This window comes from Mus pahari, chromosome 6 (assembly GCF_900095145.1).
Source record: "Mus pahari chromosome 6, PAHARI_EIJ_v1.1, whole genome shotgun sequence".
NCBI classification, from domain to species: Eukaryota; Metazoa; Chordata; class Mammalia; order Rodentia; family Muridae; genus Mus; species Mus pahari.
In genome coordinates this window covers 53,099,114-53,118,089 of record NC_034595.1, presented here as the reverse complement: position 1 = coordinate 53,118,089, position 18,976 = coordinate 53,099,114, and the positions used below count along the sequence as shown (strand labels likewise).

The 18,976-nt window shown below is 41.1% G+C and overlaps 1 protein-coding gene across 1 annotated transcript in view; it reads right to left on the bottom strand.

Annotated features, from left to right (window-relative positions):
• The window catches only part of Pde4b (phosphodiesterase 4B), a 524,127-nt gene that overhangs the window by 405,644 nt on the left and 99,507 nt on the right, over positions 1 to 18,976 (bottom strand). Inside the window, exon 3 of the mRNA XM_021199490.2 lies at positions 18,359 to 18,597. Within this exon, the coding sequence (XP_021055149.1) occupies positions 18,359 to 18,597 (239 nt within the window). The remainder of the gene's footprint in view (positions 1 to 18,358; positions 18,598 to 18,976) is intronic.

Here is an 18,976-nt window from a genome sequence, read left to right as displayed (position 1 = left end):
ACCTGACTTGAATCCCTGGGACCCACATACAAAGCAATTATGGTAGCATGTGCTTGTTCTCCCTGGGCTGTGGACACAGACACAGGAGGGTCTCTGGGGATTACTGGTTCTTTCGTCTAGACTAATTGTTGAACCAGAGACTCTGTCTCAAAGGAGATGAATGGCCTCTCTGTGGATGGCATACATAATTGCTTCCACATACATGAACACACATACATATACACCTCCACACATGAACACAGAAATATACATCATAAACATCCATAAAATAACAAAAGGGGTTTTGTTTTTTTATTTTTTAACTCCTTTCCTGAACTAAATAAACTGCATGTGAAAGACACAACCAAGTTACTTTAAAATATGTTAGAAAAAGAAAGTGGAAAATCTTTATATGAGCACAGAGGAGAAGATTCACACACAATTGGGCCTCCTCCATAGCCACTGAATATCTCTACTTTTAACATTGTGACTTACTATCTCTTATTATTTAAAATAATGAAGAACCAAGGTTTGAAGTATAGTTCTATGTATAGCTCCAAGACGCACAGTTCTAAGTGCAGACACTGGCTCTGCAGGCTAGTCTCATGTCATCAGAGAACAGGGAGACACAATTGAGAAGATTCTTCCATAAGATCTGGCTGCAGTCAAGGTTATAGGACATTTTCTTAATTAGTGATTGATAGGGGAGGGTCCAGCCCACTGTGAGTGGGGCCACATGGGCATTGTGGTCCTCATGGGGTCTATAGAAAAGCTAGTTGAACAAACTCTGGCGAGCAAACCAATGGATATAACCCCTTCCACGGCCTCTGCATCACCCCTGCCTCTGAGTTCGTGCCCTATTTAAGCTCTGGTCCTGACTTCCTTCCATGATGAACAGTGCTGTGGAAGTGTAAGTCCAGGAAACAAACCCTTTCTCCCCAAGTTGCTTTGCTCATGGGGTTTCATGACAGCAATAGTAACCCTAACTAAAATACTACTTTAATGGTTTTGTTTTTTTTTTAATAGCAATGTATTTGTTTGGTTTTTTTTCAAATTAAATACTTGATAATTTTCTGTAAGATCATAATGGTTATTTTTTTATAATCCCTTAAAACTGTGTCTATGGCTTATAAACTAATAATTTATTTATATGCCCAAATGTTGTATAATTATACTTTGTGACAATTTACCTGCTACTGCTTCACTGGAATCATTTCTTCAACTTTTCAAATTATTTGAAAAAAATTACTCAGGAATGAAAATAACTGAAGAATTATGAACTAATCAGCAAACAGTCCATAAAAATGCTTTCATAATAACATAACTTATGATTGTGCTGAAATGGAGGCAAGAAAAATACATGTTCTGCAATAAAAATAATAATCTTTTTTTATTACCCATTCAAGCATTACTGACCAGCCAAACAGTTTTCTGTGCAAAATAATCATTAAATTCAATCATCATTGACACTCCATTAACTCATCAAAAGCACATTCATACACATTTTTAAAATATTGTTACAAATATTGGTTTTTGATTGCTATGATGATAAACTATACAAATTTAATAGCATAAAACAACAAATACAGATAACATGTGGGCAGCTTTGAAGTTTCAGAAGTCCCCCAAGTTGGCGAACAGTGTAACATCCAGTATGGCTTGGTCCTGGAAGTCTAACTGGGACAGTGAGAGATTGGAAAATAGGGCAGACACACAGACACAGCCATAGAAGAGCTGGAGTCAGGTAGAGTGACCATGTTCTGATGAAGCAACACCAGTTGTGCCACAATCCAGAATCTTGGAGTGTTCATTAGAAGCAGCTCCCGGGAGGGGGTAACTCACCTCAGTAGGAGACCTCTGAAAGTCAGCGAGCGAGCGGTCTCTGGCTGTAGACATCCAGGGGGTAGGAAGCTGAAGCTGCTAGTTTTTGTACACACTGGACACAGTCAGTCTTGAGTAAACACTCCTACTTGTGTACACTCTCAACACACTCTTACTCAGGTCAGGAGAAGGTTGTACTGCCCTCTGAACTTTCATGGAGGAAGGTTTTGATGTTCCCATTGGGTCTTTGACAGGGCTGTACCCTTGTCAATCCAAGTTCACTCAGGACTTCATCTGCTATTTGCACACTCACCCAGGAATGTATATACTGCTTATACATTCACTTGGGCTTCTTTGTCTCCCCGCACATTTCTTCAAGGGATGTTGACCCATTCTCCTACCTTCTTCCAGCTTTCAGAAGCCACTTGAACTCTTTACAAAACTCGCATCACTTAAAACTTTTCTTTCTCTGTCACATCTGCTTCTCCAACTCTCCCAAGCACTCCCATAAGGAGCTTGGCGATTATATTGACTGTGTTTTCCAGAGCCATTTGCCCATCTCAAAGGTTCATAGATGCTTGAATCCCTCAGTTCACCACCGACCATGTATGCAAGTCTCTGTTGTGGGGGTGGAGGTAACACATTCACAGATTGTAAGAATTGTAGGGCTACTATACTGCCTACACAATACAGCACAGTAATATATTTTTGGCTTGCTCTGTAAATAATAAATATATATGTATATTGTGTGGGACTCTTAACTTGCACTTTTGGTCCAGGATCTGTGAAGTCAGGGACTAAAAGGTAAAAGATATCTTCAGGCAATAAATTAGAATTTGGACTATGGAAGCTGGAGATGGGAAGGTAGAACTCTTACATTTGGGCCTTAATTCTAAGGACCCAAGAAACATTTAATGATGATTCTCTGAATTTCGAGGGTAGAGAGTACTCTGTGCCCTGTGGGGGTGGCTCTAGCAACTGATCACTGAGACCTAGTGAGAACCCATGACTGGTGATGATTAAACTAGATGGTGACTTTCAGTGAGTCAGGCACTTTGCTGAGTGCTGTGTTTGCATCATCTAACACAACAGAAAGAGAGAGTAGGCGTCATTATTATTAATTCACAGAGGCAGAACATTAATCTTAATTAAGTGCCAAGTGACAAGCATAGGATTTCTGCTTTTAACCCCTAGAATACATTTCCATATTGTATGAATCACTGTATCTAATTATACGATGCTGTGGCAACTTATCTCCCTTTTACTACAGGCAAGCCATTGGGAAAGTTAGTTTAGGTGTCCCAGATGTGCCATGCTAGGAAGATTTAATCCGGCTGGAGAGCTTGGCCCATGGTCAGTAAAGTGGTGTCAGAGGTGATGGAAAAGAAATTCCCTCCACAAACATTCATAGATGCTTGAGTCCCTCAGAATCTCCTGCAAGGATTCATAAAATTTGGAAGAAAAAAAATTAAGTGTACATACAGGAACACACTTAGAGACCCAAGGCATTCTTGGTATGTTATTTTTATCAACACATATTAGGTATGCTCAATTGTGAGATTCTTTCTCGTATTCCCACAGACACAGACCGTATTAATTTACCCTTCTTCCACTCTCCTTCCTCAGCACCCTTCCCAGTCACTAGTACTCAGTATGCGGCTCTCCAGGCAGTTCTTTTCTGTTTTAGTTTCCACATCTGTAAAGGAGCATGTGATCATTGTCTTTCTGTTTCTTCCTTGTCCCTTAGAATACTCTTCTGGATCCAGGTCACTGTACAAATGACAGGATTTCATTTTTCTTTATGTCTGAATAATGCCTTATTATGTGTGTATCATATTTTCTATCCCATCCTTGGTATCCAGGTACCCATTCATCTATTAATGGGTGTGATGGTTTGAATATGCTTGGCCCAGGGAGTGACACTGTTTAGGAGGTATGGCCTTGTTGGAATAGGTGTGGCCTTGTTGGAGTAAGTGTGTCACTGTGGGAGTGGGTTTTAAGACCCTCATACTAGTTGCCTGGAAGTCAGTCTTCTCCTAGTGGTCTTCAGATGAAGATGTAGAACTCTCAGCTCCTCCTGCACCAGGACTGCCTGAACATTGCCACTCTCCAGCTTTGATGAATGGACTAAACTTCTAAACTTGTAAGCCAGCCCCAATTAAATGTTATCTTTATAAGAGTTTTTTGGTCATGGAATCTGTTCACAGCAGTAAAACCCCACCTAAGACAATGGGCATTTACTCTGACTGTAAATCTTAGGTATGAGACATAACCAGTCACTTTCTTTTTTTTCAAGTGTGTGCATGGGTATTTTGACTGTATGTATTTATGTGCACTATGTGTGCGTGTGTGTGTGTGTGTGTGTGTGTGTGTGTGTGTGTGATGTGCTCACAGAGGCCATAAGAGGGTGTTGGATCTCCTGGTACTGGAGTTATAGATAGTTGTTAGCCACCACATGGGTGCTAGAAATGCAATCCATGCTCATATCCTCTGTCCTTAACCACTGTCTCATTTCTCCAGCCCCAAGATGTTCATTTTTAACAACTTCCCTAATGCTTTTAATGCACTGACCTGGAAGACAGTACTTCAGGAATCCTGACCTATGACTGCAAGAAGTTTCTTAGAGGAAAGAGATTTTTGGTAGGTCAGAAAGAAGCCTACACATGTCTTCCATCATTTCCCCTCAGAGTTAAACTGCCCCTCTGTTGCTAGTCCTTATAGCATTCAGATTTGTATCTTCACACTGGGATTGAACCCAAGTTTAGCATTCTGGGTATTAATTTAATAGCCAGGAAGGAGAAAATGAGAAGATCATTCTATTGCAAATAGGAGGAAGAGTCTCGGGTTAAAGCAAGGAGTTGGGCAAGGGGTGTAGAGTATAAGGTGAAAGAGGAGGAGGTTCCCTCAAAGAAACCCAGATGCCTCAAAAGTGATGGAAAAATACTTGGGCTTGTTTTACAGTGTTAACAGTTCAGCATGCACCACCACTCTTCATGTGTTTATGGAGCAGTGTGCCCAGAGTATATGGACACTAGCATGTGTCTCATTTCATTGTAACATCAGTTTTAGAGGCAATGACATATTTCCAGACAACACTGAAACCCTGAGCCAAGGTAGTCCTTTTTCTCTAGATCATAACTTCCTAATTCCTAAATGCAAAGTAAGAAAACTAGGAAACCAAAGTCTTACATTCAATGTTTCTTTTGGGTCACCCCTTCTCTTTCCTTTCCAACTGTTCCTCTTTCAGAAACAATGCATATTAGAAAAGAGGCACTGTGTAATTTTTTTTTTCCTGCCAGGACGCTATTCCAAAAGGAGAAAACAAAATTAACAGAGGGGAGTAACACTGTCAACCTAGAGACCGTATGAATCGACAGCAGACTGAGAGATGCAAAGTCTCATTGGCAGGAGGGTCCCTCATCCCTGATGATGAGTGAGCATGCTCATCCCAGATGGTGGTTGAGCATGAAGGATTTGATACTAAGAGCTCCAGTGAAATGGAGGGAGAGTAAACCCAAACTTCCTGCTCAGACTAGAGCTGGAACAGAAATAAAGACCCATTAAGTCTGGGCGGAGACCCAACATTCTATTTGGGCTGGGCCACCATCAGACTGACCAAGGAACTACCCATAAGGAAGCAGCATTTACATGAAGCCTGCTAAAGAAATAGGTTGAATAATTATTCCTTTAAATAGGAACTACCATTTTCCTTCCCAGATTCCCAGTCTCTACCACAGTCTCCCCATGTCTAGCAGCCCTTGAGGTTCATCTGAAGCTGACCTTGTTTTTGAGTCCTAATAAAACAAAGCTGCAACCTGTTCTTTCTCATTCTCCCTTTTCCATCTCTTTCTTTCGGATGTCAGCTGTACCCTGTCTATTTCTTCTGGTACCTTGGGTTTCCTCGCACTTTCTCTAAAGCCCCAACTCCCTGCCATGTGATGGCTGTTCAGGACTACAGCCTGACAGCATAGATGTTGTCTCCTCTCCCCGTCCCCCCTTCTCTGGGCAGTTGTGAAGACTTGCAATTTCCCTGTCCTGCAATCTTTTCATTTAAACTCTAATAAAATTGTCCCCGAGTCTCCATCCAAGCCCGTGTCTGTTTGTGTTTGTTAATGAGACCAAGAACCCTGGAGGGGATTTTGGTTGTCCTGGTGTCACTTGGGATTTTCAACAAGCTCCAATGAATTAATTTCTCCTCTAGGATTCAGAATAACTCTAACAACTTGCTGATCCTTGCAGTTCATACTAGCTATGCACTGTTGGAATAGATGCTGAAAGTATCTCTACCCACATCTCCTTAGCTGGTGTTACCACTAGCTCCTATTTGCTGTGAGTGGTAAGGAGGGAAAATATACCACCTCCATTCCAGAGACATGGCCTACTAGCTGTCTGGGATGCCATACCTCCCTTCCCTAACCAGGGCTGACTCTGCTGACAACCCTGCTAGCATGGCTTATACAAGGCTTTGTTCCAGGTGGGACTAGCTCTGTCATGCAATCTGTCTTTTATATTGTGGGGCCACAGTGAAGACAGTCTTTACTGCACTCTGGTTTTATATTTTCCCACTGCCCCAATCTGCTTTCTGCTTTCCCTTTCCATAGAACCAACATTCTAGTTGGGCTGGGTCACCATCAAACTGGCCAAGAAACCACCCATAGAAACCTGCTAAAACAGTGGTTCTCGACCTTCCTCATGGTGACCCTTTAACACAGTTCCTCATGCTGTGGGGATACCTAGCCATACAATTATGCTGTGGCTACTTCATAATTGTAACTTTGCTACTGTTATGAATTATAATGTAAATGTGTTTTTTTCAATGGTCTTAGGTGACTGCTGTAAAAGGGTCATTTGAGCCCTGAAAGGAGTTGTGACCCACAGGTTGAGAACTACTGCTCTAAAAAAATTATCCCTGTCTTGGATTCTTCTCAGGAGAACCCTGTCAAAGACACCTGGCCTCAGAAAATCTTCCAAGGATGTTGACTTTAATGGTGGAGGGTCTGGAGTTTGACCAGTTCCAAGTTAGTTGACAGTAAGAAGCCTGTTTCTAGTGGTGACAAGCAGAGTCCTAGCTGGACATACTTCTGCCTTTCCCTGAGAAGAGATGCTAGAGGGAGGGGATGCAATAACTGGAAAGATAACCTGATTGCTGCAGAGACATGAAAAAAATAACAACTAAAATGGAGGGATTGGCTGGTGGTTACTAAGCACTGTAGAGTAAGAAATAATGACATGTTCAAGCTATTAATCAAGAAATTAAAGCAAGTGAGAGGACATCCTTATTAGCATTTAAATGGAGTTTCCTCTCCTCCAGGTGGATGGCAACCATACCTAGAGAAGGGATAGTACTCTATTATGAGCAGGGCTTCAGGAAGCCCAAATCTCAGTTTGAACAGGTGTGGTATACAATCCTTGGTCGATGGTAGAGAAGGAGATCTTTTCATTGGATGGGATGTCTGTGAAGACACAGTTACAAAGCTAGAACCCTGAGGTTGCTTTGAGTCCTATGAGCATAAAAAAGTAGTGAGCTCCTATTTAGTAAAAGATAGAGTTAAACACACACACACACACACACACACACACAGTGTTGCATGGGTTCAAGTGAGACAAGTAGCTTGGATAACATTTCTTGCTCTTTTCGGGATTTACGTCATCTCCTCTTATGACTCATAACTATGGTTAAATATCAATACAACCTGACTCTGGAGATGCTAGGTCAGCTTAAGCTTAAGCAAAAGGGAAATGATACATCTATAAGGTTTCCGACTTCAAGAATGCATAACAATCTACCCTTGGGAGTTTGTAGTAATTTCTGAGGAAAGCCAGACCAAGAGGGAGTGGAACGAAAAGAGATATTTTGGCATGTTTTCACTGCACCGAAACATCCCAATGACACAGGATTTAGAATCTCGGGAGAGGAGATATAACAGCTTATTGGCATGGCTTTTGAAAACGTGGGCAAAGGAAAGGCATGCACGTAGAGATGCCAGGATCGCTATACAAATAATGTACTCTGGAAAAGCTTTAAAGTCTCCAAGAAGCATGCATGTAAGAAGGACCCATTCTGTAAGACAGAAAACCCTCTAATTGCCTGTATTCCCAAGGAGGCACAGAAGTCAGTACCTTTATTAAAACAGTGAAGCTGGAGGAAGATTTGTGCCACTCAAAAGTCTGGGCATAAATGACAGGCAGAAGATTATGGCAATAGTCTGTAAACAGTAGAGGCCAGAAGATAACACACCCCACTGAAGAGAGAGGGCCAGGATGACTGTAATGAGTAGAGGCCAGAAGATAACACACCCCCACTGAAGAGAGAGGGCCAGGGTGACTGTAACACAGAGGACGTTTTTAATCAGCAATTATCAAGCCACAACATTTACGGGAATGGTCCATATAATATTTATTCTTTAGGAACAAGGTATATGGGAAGCTTCATAATATGCAGTTCCAGACTAAAAATCTGAATGGTATATCCTATTGTGTACATAATCCATATGCTCCAGCCTGTTCCTAGGCTATAAACCTACACAACATGTCACTACATAGATACTATGAAACAATAATAAGCACTGGTGTATTTAAACATATCTAAACATATAGAGAGTATAGTTAAAGTACCAAAGGGCTGCTGGTCCCCAGTATAATCCTATTTAACACACTACTCTGATAAAAGAGGGCAGGCCATGGAATATTGCAATACATTAGTTAGGAGATATAATAGAGCATTTGACTTCCATGCATAAGACATTAGGTTCAATCCCCAATGCTGGAAAGAAAGGGGGGGGAGACAGAGACAGACAGAAAGAAAGACACACACACACAAACAGAGAGAGAGAGAGAGAGAGAGAGAGAGAGAGAGAGAGAGAGAGAGAGAGAGAGGAGAAATAAGGGAAGAACTGAAGATTGAAGGAAGGGATGGATGTCCTAGTGTGGGCTGCACTGTGATAAGGAGGGAGGGAGAGAAAGAAAAGAATGAAGGAACAGAAGAAGGGAAGAAGACAAAGCTAGATGGAGGGAGGGATGGGGAGAAATTACCCTAACTAATCTGTCATTTCAGTTAATGCTGCTCTACCACATGTGATTTATGAGAGATTAATCCATTCTTGTCCACCAACATGTCGCCACTGAACACTGACCATTTTTTTCCTCTTTTTTTCTTATTAGAAAGGAGATTGAGTCCCAATCACAGGGACAGATAGCAATGGATATTCACCCTCATTCCCCGAGGCTATGCTAATTCTCCTGCATCTGCCATAACACTAGCAGAACAGCCTTGATTGACTTGGACACTCTGCAGAACATCACACTGGTCCACTATATTGAGAATGACATGTTAATTGTACCAAATGAAACAAAATAAAGAGATAGCCAGGGCTTTCATAGATATAGAATATTTGAAGTAACATGGGCATCCTGAAATATCTTTTCCAAAGTACAATATTAGTAATTAATTGTCCCTCCAAACTGAAAATGAGCATGATATTTGGTAGGTTCTTTTTTAAACTTGAGAAGCTGCATAGATTTTGAAGAGGTTATCAAAATGATCCATGGGTCAGATAATATAAAGAAATGTTAGAGTTAAGTGGAGCCCAGAAAGGTGCAAGATTGTTGCTTATGGTGCTACAGTGGCAACAAAAATTTACATCGTTAGGGCTCCATCTCAAAGCTCTGACATCTGTATCACATCACTCCGTTGGCATAGTGCTGTGCAGGAGACAGTCCTCACCAGAACATCTATCCGCAGTTCAGCATCCCTTAACAGCATTCCCGCTTGCATTAGTCACTGTAGAAACGTTTACAACAGAGAGCTCAGCAAAAGATATAAACCAGGGTAATGTTTTTAGAGGTAATTAGAGAGCTCTTACCAACATACCACGGGTTCTACCAGAATCACCAAATCCTAGCCGGTTGACTCCAGCAGTAATCCACCATACCATGGAGGCTGTATGACTGAGAAAGAATCCAACAGTGTGCAAGGTATCAGGAAATTGAACAAATATAATTCCTGTAAACCCCTTGCCATGTGACACTATTGCAGTTGTTTCCCCTTATTTCACACCTTTCAACAAACTTGTGGAGTGTTTTCTTGTTTCCTCTTGACAAAGGAGGGAAAAGAAAACCTAAGATTTGTTTGTGGATAAATCAACTCAGCATGTGGGTATAAGCTAAAAATGAATTGTTAATGCACCACTTGAGTAGTTCTGAAAACCACTGTTGGAAGTGTCCTCAAGACACTAATATTTAGACTAATGGCTGACTGGTTAGGGTTTTGGCATGGCTAAAACTGGAGTTAAATGAACAGTTATGGATAAGAGGCATGTAGTTGGACCTACAGGAAAGAACACAATCTATGGAAACTGTCAGAGTGTGTGTTTCCATCCTGCACTGAGGAAGAAGTGAATAGAATGTAGGCCTGAAACAATAGCTTCTCAGGGAGGCTAATACAAGACTGAGTGCAAGGCCTGCCTGGGCTTCAGAGTGAATCCAAGACTAGCCTAAGGAACTCAGTGATGGTAAAGAAAACATTTTAATTTAACTTATTTTTTAAAAAATCTAGAAGGAAGAAAGGGATGGAACTATAGTTCCATGGCAAGGTTAGGGTTAGGGTAAGGGTTAAAGGTAGGGTTAGGGTTAGGGGTTAGGGCCAGGGTTAGGGTTAGAGGATTAGGGGTTAGGGGGTTAGGGCTGGGGGTAGGATCCACTAACAGAAGGAAAGACATAAGATGATAAGAAAGCCTTAATTTCTTTCAACTTCTCCTACAAGGAAGTAAAAATGCTTTTGATTTTTTTTTTAATTTTTTATGAATGTCCAAAAGGGCATTGAGTGGATTCTGAGAATGGCTTAATGGACCTGGCAGTAAGATTGTCCTGCTGGAATCCTGGCAATTCTTCTGAGGAGCAACTGTACTCCTGCTATGATGCTAAATGAAAGGTGAGAGGGCTAAAGGTTAGGGAAGTTGAAAGAAGAACTGTCTCTCTTTCTTTATGTTGTACCTTCCAGGAGTCAAGAATGCCTATAGTACCTTCCAAAAAAAAAAAAAAAAAAAAAGAAAATAATAATAATAATAAAAAAAAAAAAAAAAAAAAAGGGTGAATACTTTATTTGTTGGTATTTGATTTCTGGAAGGAGAAACTGGCTGTGCACAGTACAAGACGGCTCTCTAATTCCTTCACTGAGCAGGGTTTCTCTGCAGTGTTTCACCCTGGCTGAATAGAAGTAAGACTTCCTCTGTATTTACATAGGATGTGGAGGGGAACTCAGATCTAACACCTCCTGCAACTCAGTGGTAATTCTATCTATATTTTACATATGTGTATGACATAAGTGATATACATAACATATATACATATAAAAATACAACAATAATAATGGCATCAAAATAGTCATTAATTGCTAGCTGCTGCATTATACACACATGAATATTGTCTGTAACTCTGATCACAATTCTGAAGAGTGGAATTATCACCTCACTGTTGGTTCATTTAAAGAAAGAAGGCAAGAAGATAGAAGTCACCTTCTATAACTGGACCTTGACGATGCATTAGTTACCTTTCCATTGCTGTGACGTAATACCTTAGCAAAAGCAACTTAGAAGAGGGAAGCATTTATTTTGGCTAATAGTTCCAGAGGCCACTGTAACTACAGTTCATCATGGTAGGACAGGCATGGCAGCAGGATCGTGAGGCTGGCCTGGGAGTTAGGGAGCAGAGCAACTATATTTCATCTGCACAAAGAGAAGAGCAAGCAATGGGGGGCCAGGCTACACAACCTGCCTCATAGTCAGTCCGTCCCATGAGAGACCTCTCTGTTGGGGTTTGGTCTGGCACTACGTATATACGAATGCTAAGTTCTGAACCCCAAGAGCCAGTTGCCCTCCAGATGAGAGAATTCTCACTTAACACTGGCCTTTGTTGTGTAAACCTTGCTCCCCAATTTAAAGTTAGGTTAATAAAAGACTAGAATCTATGAAAATAAAGGTACAGTCAACTTGTGTCTGTCATCTAAAAAAAAAAAAAAAAAATCTGTGACTGGGCAGTAGAGAAAGGTGGTACTTGAGGATCAAGAGAGGGTCTCAGGAAAAACCACAGAGGAGGAGAAAGGAGATGGAGAGAGGAGGAGGCCAGCACGTGGCGGGATGGATCATGATGAGCGTGTGGGCATGCGCGGATCCTGAGGACAGGCTACTGTAATGGAATCAGCCCAGGTGAGACTCAAACATCAAGCAGTCAGGGATGTATGGCTGGGATGTAAGTGAGAACAGCTCGGATCCTGGCCAATCGTGACTTAAGCTTACAAATAAAATCCCAGGTTTTTGTATCTTTTATATGGGCTAGCTAGAATATATAATTCATTTACATATATCCTTCAGCAAGGCTTCTCCTAAAGGTTCCACAGCCTTCTCAAAGAGCACCATCAGCTGAGCTCACGTGTTCAAACGCACGCATGAGCCCATGAGGGACTTTCCCCATCCAAACCACAGGCTTTCTCCATGATAAATAACACATTGTATCCCAGATCTTTGGCCAGCCACCCCAAGCTCTCATCCAGATGAGTTAGAGGTGAGTTAATTTTTCATATTTATCTTTATTCATTCCCTGGCATTGACTCTATATAACATGCATTGGCCCATCTTTATGACTGATTTAGCATCCTGGTAAGGAATTCAAGGTCACTTTCTGTCCTTGGATTATAGCTGAAGTAATTATAGCACCAGGAGTCATGTCCTCTCCATCCTTAGTTCCGAAAAGGCATCAGCAAACTGACTGGCAAGCTGATCTATGCCACCGCCTATTTCTGTAAACACAGATTTATTGAAACACAACACACTTGCTCATTTACGAATGGTTGTCTGCGGCTACTTTGACAAAACAGCAGCAGTGTTGAATAGTTATAACAGACCTTGAAACTCAACACTGAAAATATTTACTGCCTGGCACTTTATGACAAATACTAGCTGACAGCTGGTCCAGACATTGGGATTGATGCCATATTCTCGGTACACTGAGAGGTAAGTACAATTATTTGTCTCACATGAGCCTAGGCTGCCTTCTGTACCCAGTGAATTTTCATCAGCTCAGTGGCAGTGATGCTAGCTGCAGCCTTACTGACTTGCTTCTAATCAAGGCCTCTAATCAAGATCCTTTACCAGCAATTCCAGCAGTCAACTATCAATATCGCAATAGACTCATTTTCAAAGGATGCATGCAAATGCTTTTATTTGCTTAAATTTAAAAGTAAATTTAAAGATAGTGATTGCATTTTCTTATACTTTATAAAGTAGATAATTAAAAGAAAATTTACATGTTATAAATGAATTAGTAACATGCATTAGTGGCTACTTCTTTTTTCATTTGTTTGTTTGTTTTTGTTTTTTCGAGACAGGGTTTCTCTGTGTAGCTCTGGCTCTCCTGGAACTCACTTTGTAGACCAAGCTGGCCTCGAACTCAGAAATCCACCTGCCTCTGCCTCCCAAGTGCTGAGATTAAAGGCATGTGCCATCACTGCCCAGTAACATGCATTAGGTGACTATGGAAAACAAACATTTTATCATTTTCAGTTCCACTTATCCTGATACCACTGACCCCAGCATAAACTACTGATACTTGAGGCAGTGTGTTGGTTATTTTCTCGTTGCTGTGAGAAAAATACCCAACAGGAAATAATTTAAGGGTGATGGGCCTGTTGTGGCTTATGGTTTAAGAAATGAGAGAGAAAATCATGGCAGAGAAGGCATGATGGTGGGTAGGAACTGAGGGTGACTGACCACACTGTATCTGCAGTCAGGAAGCTCAGACTGAATCGAAAGTGGGACCATACAAAAAACACTCCAGCTCCTGCCCCAGCGACCCACTTCTTCCAGTGAGCCTGCACTTCTTAAAAGTTATACAACCTTCCCAAACAGTGTCACCAACTTGGGACCAACTGTTCAAAGACGCATAAGGGTGCATTTCACATTCAGACTGGAATATTATGCCCCTGGATTTATAGGCTGCAAAATGCATTCATTTTCAACTTCAAAGTTTCCATAGGTTTTAGCAGTCCTAATATAGTTCAAAAGTTAAGTCTCTTCTGAAAATCCAAGCAATTCTGTCCTGGGTAGTTTCTATCAACTTGACACAAGTTAGGGTCATTTGGGAAGAGAGAACCTCAACTGAGAAAATGGCCCCAGAAGACTGTCCTGTGGGCAAGTCTGTGGTACATTCTCTTGAGTGGGCAGGGTCTTGCCTTTAAGGCATTTATCCTATTGCCTCATTATAAAACACATTGGTTTCTTTTCAGTGGTGCTAATCCCTTTAACAACTACAGCTGCTTTCTCAGCTGGCTTTTCTACAACTTTGAATTCATGCCTTTGCCTTCAGAGAGGCACATTTGAATATCTTTGTGTTCCCTCCATTACTTTCTTTTGCTCTAGATCAGAGGGGCATTCAACAGTAACATTCACACAGCCTGAATATCCTGCCTTAAAATGTCATCAGTTCTCCAACAAATTTGTTAGGCCATTATTTTCACTTACTTATTTTTTTATTTTTGAGTTTATAATATAAATACAGCCTTTCTCCCTTCCCTGTCCTCCCTCCAACCTTCCAATATACCCTTTCCCACTCTTGTTCAAATTCACGACCTCTTAACTGTTATTGCAATCATATATGTTTTTATGTATATATAAATATATTCCTAAGTATAACCTGCACAGTCTGTTAATGTTTCTCACATCTATGTTTTCAGGGCAGACCATTTGGCATGCCACAATAAATTGGTGTAATCTTTCCTGGGAAGGTCACCTCTCATGCCCCAATGTTTCCTCCGTTGCCTTTTGTCCGGTGTGAGAAGCCTACACCAATAAAGTCTCACCATTATGTGAGCTGAACGAGAACAGCACTCCTGGACATGCCAGAGCAGTCAGAGAAGGGGTCACGGTGCCTCAACCCTGCATAAAGTCCATTACTTTGAGTTTAGCCTCACTCAGCTTCTCAGAACGCAGCCGGATTCTTTGCCAGAATTTAATAGGATGTAATGGCCCTATAGTCTATTCCCCTTTTCCTGTAGGATCTTTTTCCCTCTGCAGCCTCTTGGGATGGACCTTCACTGTCTGCATTTCTCTAGGGACTCTGTCCCTCTAAAACTCTACCAGAGTGACCCATGAAGTTATGCTTACAGTGTTCCAGAGCTTTGCCGGCCCACATTTCTAAGCTTTCTGCATTCATCTTGAAGATCAAGTAATCAGAGTTACCATAGCAACAGCCCCAATTCTTGGTACTGGTTTTCTGTACTAGCTACTTGTTCCATTATGACCAGATAGTTAAAAAGAAATACTGTAAGGGAGGAAGGGCTCCTTCTGACTTAGAATTCAAGAAAGATGTCTTAGAATAATCTTCTCATGCACTATGTAAAATTGGTCTTTGCATTATTCAAATGTTGACTTCTGTACCAGCAGAGATCTGAATACTGCCCAGGACTTTGCTATTGTTATTTCTATGAAGCATCACCTGTCTCCATGTTTTGTAAACATTTGTCTCTTCTGATTAAACCTTCTGATTGGTTTAACAAAGAACTGATGGCCTATAGCAGGGCAGGAGAGAAAAGGTGGGATGTCCACACAGAGATGGGAACTCTAGGAAAGAATCAGGTGCTGGGTATTTCCCAGCCAGACACAGAGGAAGTAGGATGTATAGGGACCAAATTAGAGGTAGTGAGCCACATGGCAAAGATGGATTAGTATAAACTGGTTATTAAATCATATGAGCTAGTTGGGAGCAAGCCTAAGCTATAAAGCCTAAGAATTCATAAATAAATATGTCTCTGTTATTTATGGAAGCTGGCAATAAGGATGCAACCATCCTATAAGTGGGAAGTGGTGGCAGAATCACGAGGCACCTTGTCACATTGCATTACATCTGCAGTTAGGATGCACATATTGCACATCTGTATCTAGGAAGTACATAATGTACATCTGTATCTAAGAAGCACATAATGCACATCTGTATCTAGGGAACACATAATGCACATCTGTATCTAGGGAGCACATAACGTACATCTGTATCTAGGAAGCACATAATGCACATCTGTATCTAGGAAGCACAAAATGCACATCTGTATCTAGGGAGCACATTATGCACATCTATATCTAGGGAGCACATAATGTACATATGTATCTATGAAGTACATAATGCACATCTGTATCTAGGAAGCACATAATGCACATCTGTATCTAGGAAGCACTCAATGCACATCTGTATCTAGGGAGCACATTATGCACATCTGAATCTAGGGAGCACATAATCTGCAGGAAGAGGCACTGGGCTGCAGAACAGCAAGGCCTGACCCCAGCCACATATGTCCCCCAGCCAGGATATAACTCCCAAATATCCCACAGCCTTTGTAAACAGCACTACCAACCTGGGACTGAGTGTTCAGACACATCAGTCTACAGGAGATATTTCACATTTAAACCACATGTGGTTTCTACTTTTCAAAAGGTTTTATTAAACAATGATTAAGGGTACAGAAACTAAACTTTGCTGGCTACCTAAAAAATACTTTTTTCCTAAACTAAGTGTCATATTGAGTAACCAATGGAATCCTTTCAATAGCCTATGTGGTATGTATTATATCTCTTTTTGTTGGTACAAACAAAACTATTGAACTTGGGGAGATAAGTAAGCATTCCCCAATCTAAGAGTAAAAATTTGATACGTCTAAGAAAAAGGCAGTTCTACAGTTGTTGGAATTTCCTGAGTTAAACATATTTTATGTGGTACATTTTATTCATTCTGTTATTTAAACTATATATATATATCACCACTTGCCAGAGCTAGTCATCTGCAGGTAGTAGATGACCTTGGGGGTTTCTGAGGAAGACTCTGGGATGATGAAAGGAAACTGGATATCTCAGGAAATACATCTTAGTTGACTGACATGGGAGCATTTTAGTAGGTAACAACAGGTACAACTTGTCACATTGTTGAAACGTAAATCTGGCAAGCTTTAAGATTCTAAATCTTAAGTTATGCAATAGCACAAACACAATTAATTGCCTGAGTTGTGAGATCAAGAAAACTATGGGGACACTTGTCCCCTATAGTTCCGAATGAACAGTTAGCACAGTGGTGCTTGTGATGTAACTCAGGTGAGAAGGAGATGGAACCCAGCGACTCTACAAGTTTAAACAGGATTCCCTACACTGTCAGAGTGCATTTTCCACCACACACAGCTTGTTTTGGTGAACATTTTCACACTGCCAGTTGTGATGCCTGAAGTTTTAAGAATCTGATTCTTAGTAGATTAAATCCTGACCAAAGATGCCTTGGCATGCAATGAGGGTAAATCCACACTATAAGAAGTCACCGAATTTAATGATTTGTTAGAATGAAGTCCTGCAATAATTGGTTGTAGTCAGCCTTTCTCCATAATAAGTTATTTTTAAAGTGGTTTTTAAAGTAGCAAATTATTATAATTTTAAGTTATATAAATTAGTACATTTTTTTATTTTAAGGAAACTCTTCATTTTATATAAACAATTCATTATTGAAAAAGACTTGAAATAAAAAGGATTAATGACTAAGTCGTACTGAAACATGGATCTGAAGGGAATCATGGCACAGTTTTCTCCAGAGCTCTAGGATTCTATTTTCTTGGTTATCATTTCAACACAAGTTTGAAATAGCCACTTTCACAAATACAGTAAAACAGCCAATCTTAACAAAGTTCTCTATCTTTTACTGCATGTGGGTGTGTGTGAGTGTGTATTTGTGTGTATGCAGGTACACATATATGGAATACCCGGGGAGGCAGAAGACCATGTCTGATGTCGTCCTCTGGACATTTTTCAACACCTCTGAGTTAAGAGTATCTCATGTAACTCACAGTTAGGCTAGGATGACTGGCCCAATAACTCCGCAGGTCTCCCTGTCCCTGCCTATCCCGGTGCCAAGATTGCAGGAGCATGCTACCACGCAGAGCACTTTCTTTACCTGGGAATCCTGGGGATCATATTCAATGCCTGAAGCTTGAGAGTGTAAGCACTTTACTGACCGAGCTCTCACCCCAGCTCGCATAGCACAGCTCTCCTGTTTTGATTTATAATGGAGTGTTTTATACCAAAATAAATCCTGAGATCTGTAAGCTAGGGTTGTACTTTTAAAAGCCAGGGGTATGTGCAGAGCAGAGCAACAGAACCATTTAAGGATTATCCAGGGGCATTCTGAAATACAGTTCTGCTCTTCTGAATTAGAAGGTATCAACACACACACTGAGTAGATTCTTCGTGAAGCCAATAGATCATAGAGTGTGAGTTTGCTTTATGCTTGGCAGTACTGCAAATGCATCCCATTCTCTCCTCAGTGGGCTCTATGTAAGGCACACTCCTTCCCCTCTTAAGGAGCAGATATTCTTGCCATGGTTTAAAAGGTTTCACCCTGCTACCCAAGGGAAACAAGTTCTCCAGAAGTCAACAGTCTGGTCTGGTCTGCAGACACTGACTGCTGTTTTGACAACACAATTGTATTTGAAGTAATTACAAGATAAGATTTAGAACTGGCATTGGCTTCTGAGCCTACTCACCACTCCTGGCTCACAGTTGTTATAGCAATGCTGGGAAGTGTTGTCAAAGGTAGAGTGGTTGGCCTGGAAATGCCATCTCCCTCGGGGGTCCTTGCCCTTTCACTCTGTCTCTGGGACAATGGTGGCAGCTGTAAGTTTCCTGAACAGCACCTTCTGCCTCTCCAGAGGTCAATCCCGAGGGTGTAACTGGAAGAACTGTAGGATTTACTCAAGCTACATTCAAAATAGTCCTTAAGATTCTGGAGGAAACAAAGAGAAAGAAAACAAGAAAAGTGAAATTCAAACATCTAAATGACAGAGTTAAATAAGAAGCCAAATGATCCAGCAGTCACTGAGGAAGCCCTGATTCATTATCTCACAATCAACCAGACTCTGAAATTGATGTCAGCAGCCTAAGAAACAACAAGCAAGATGGGTAAGGGTGGTTCCGGGCTACTTTCTATCTCTTGTACAAACCTAGCCATTGCATGTTCTTGATCTTTAGATTCATAGGTAACATTTACAGGAGTACCATATGGATTGGAAGGTTTCTCTTTTCCATTCTTCTCTCTCTCTCTCTCTCTCTCTCTCTCTCTCTCTCTCTCTCTCTGTCTCTGTCTCTCTCTGTCTCTCTCTCTC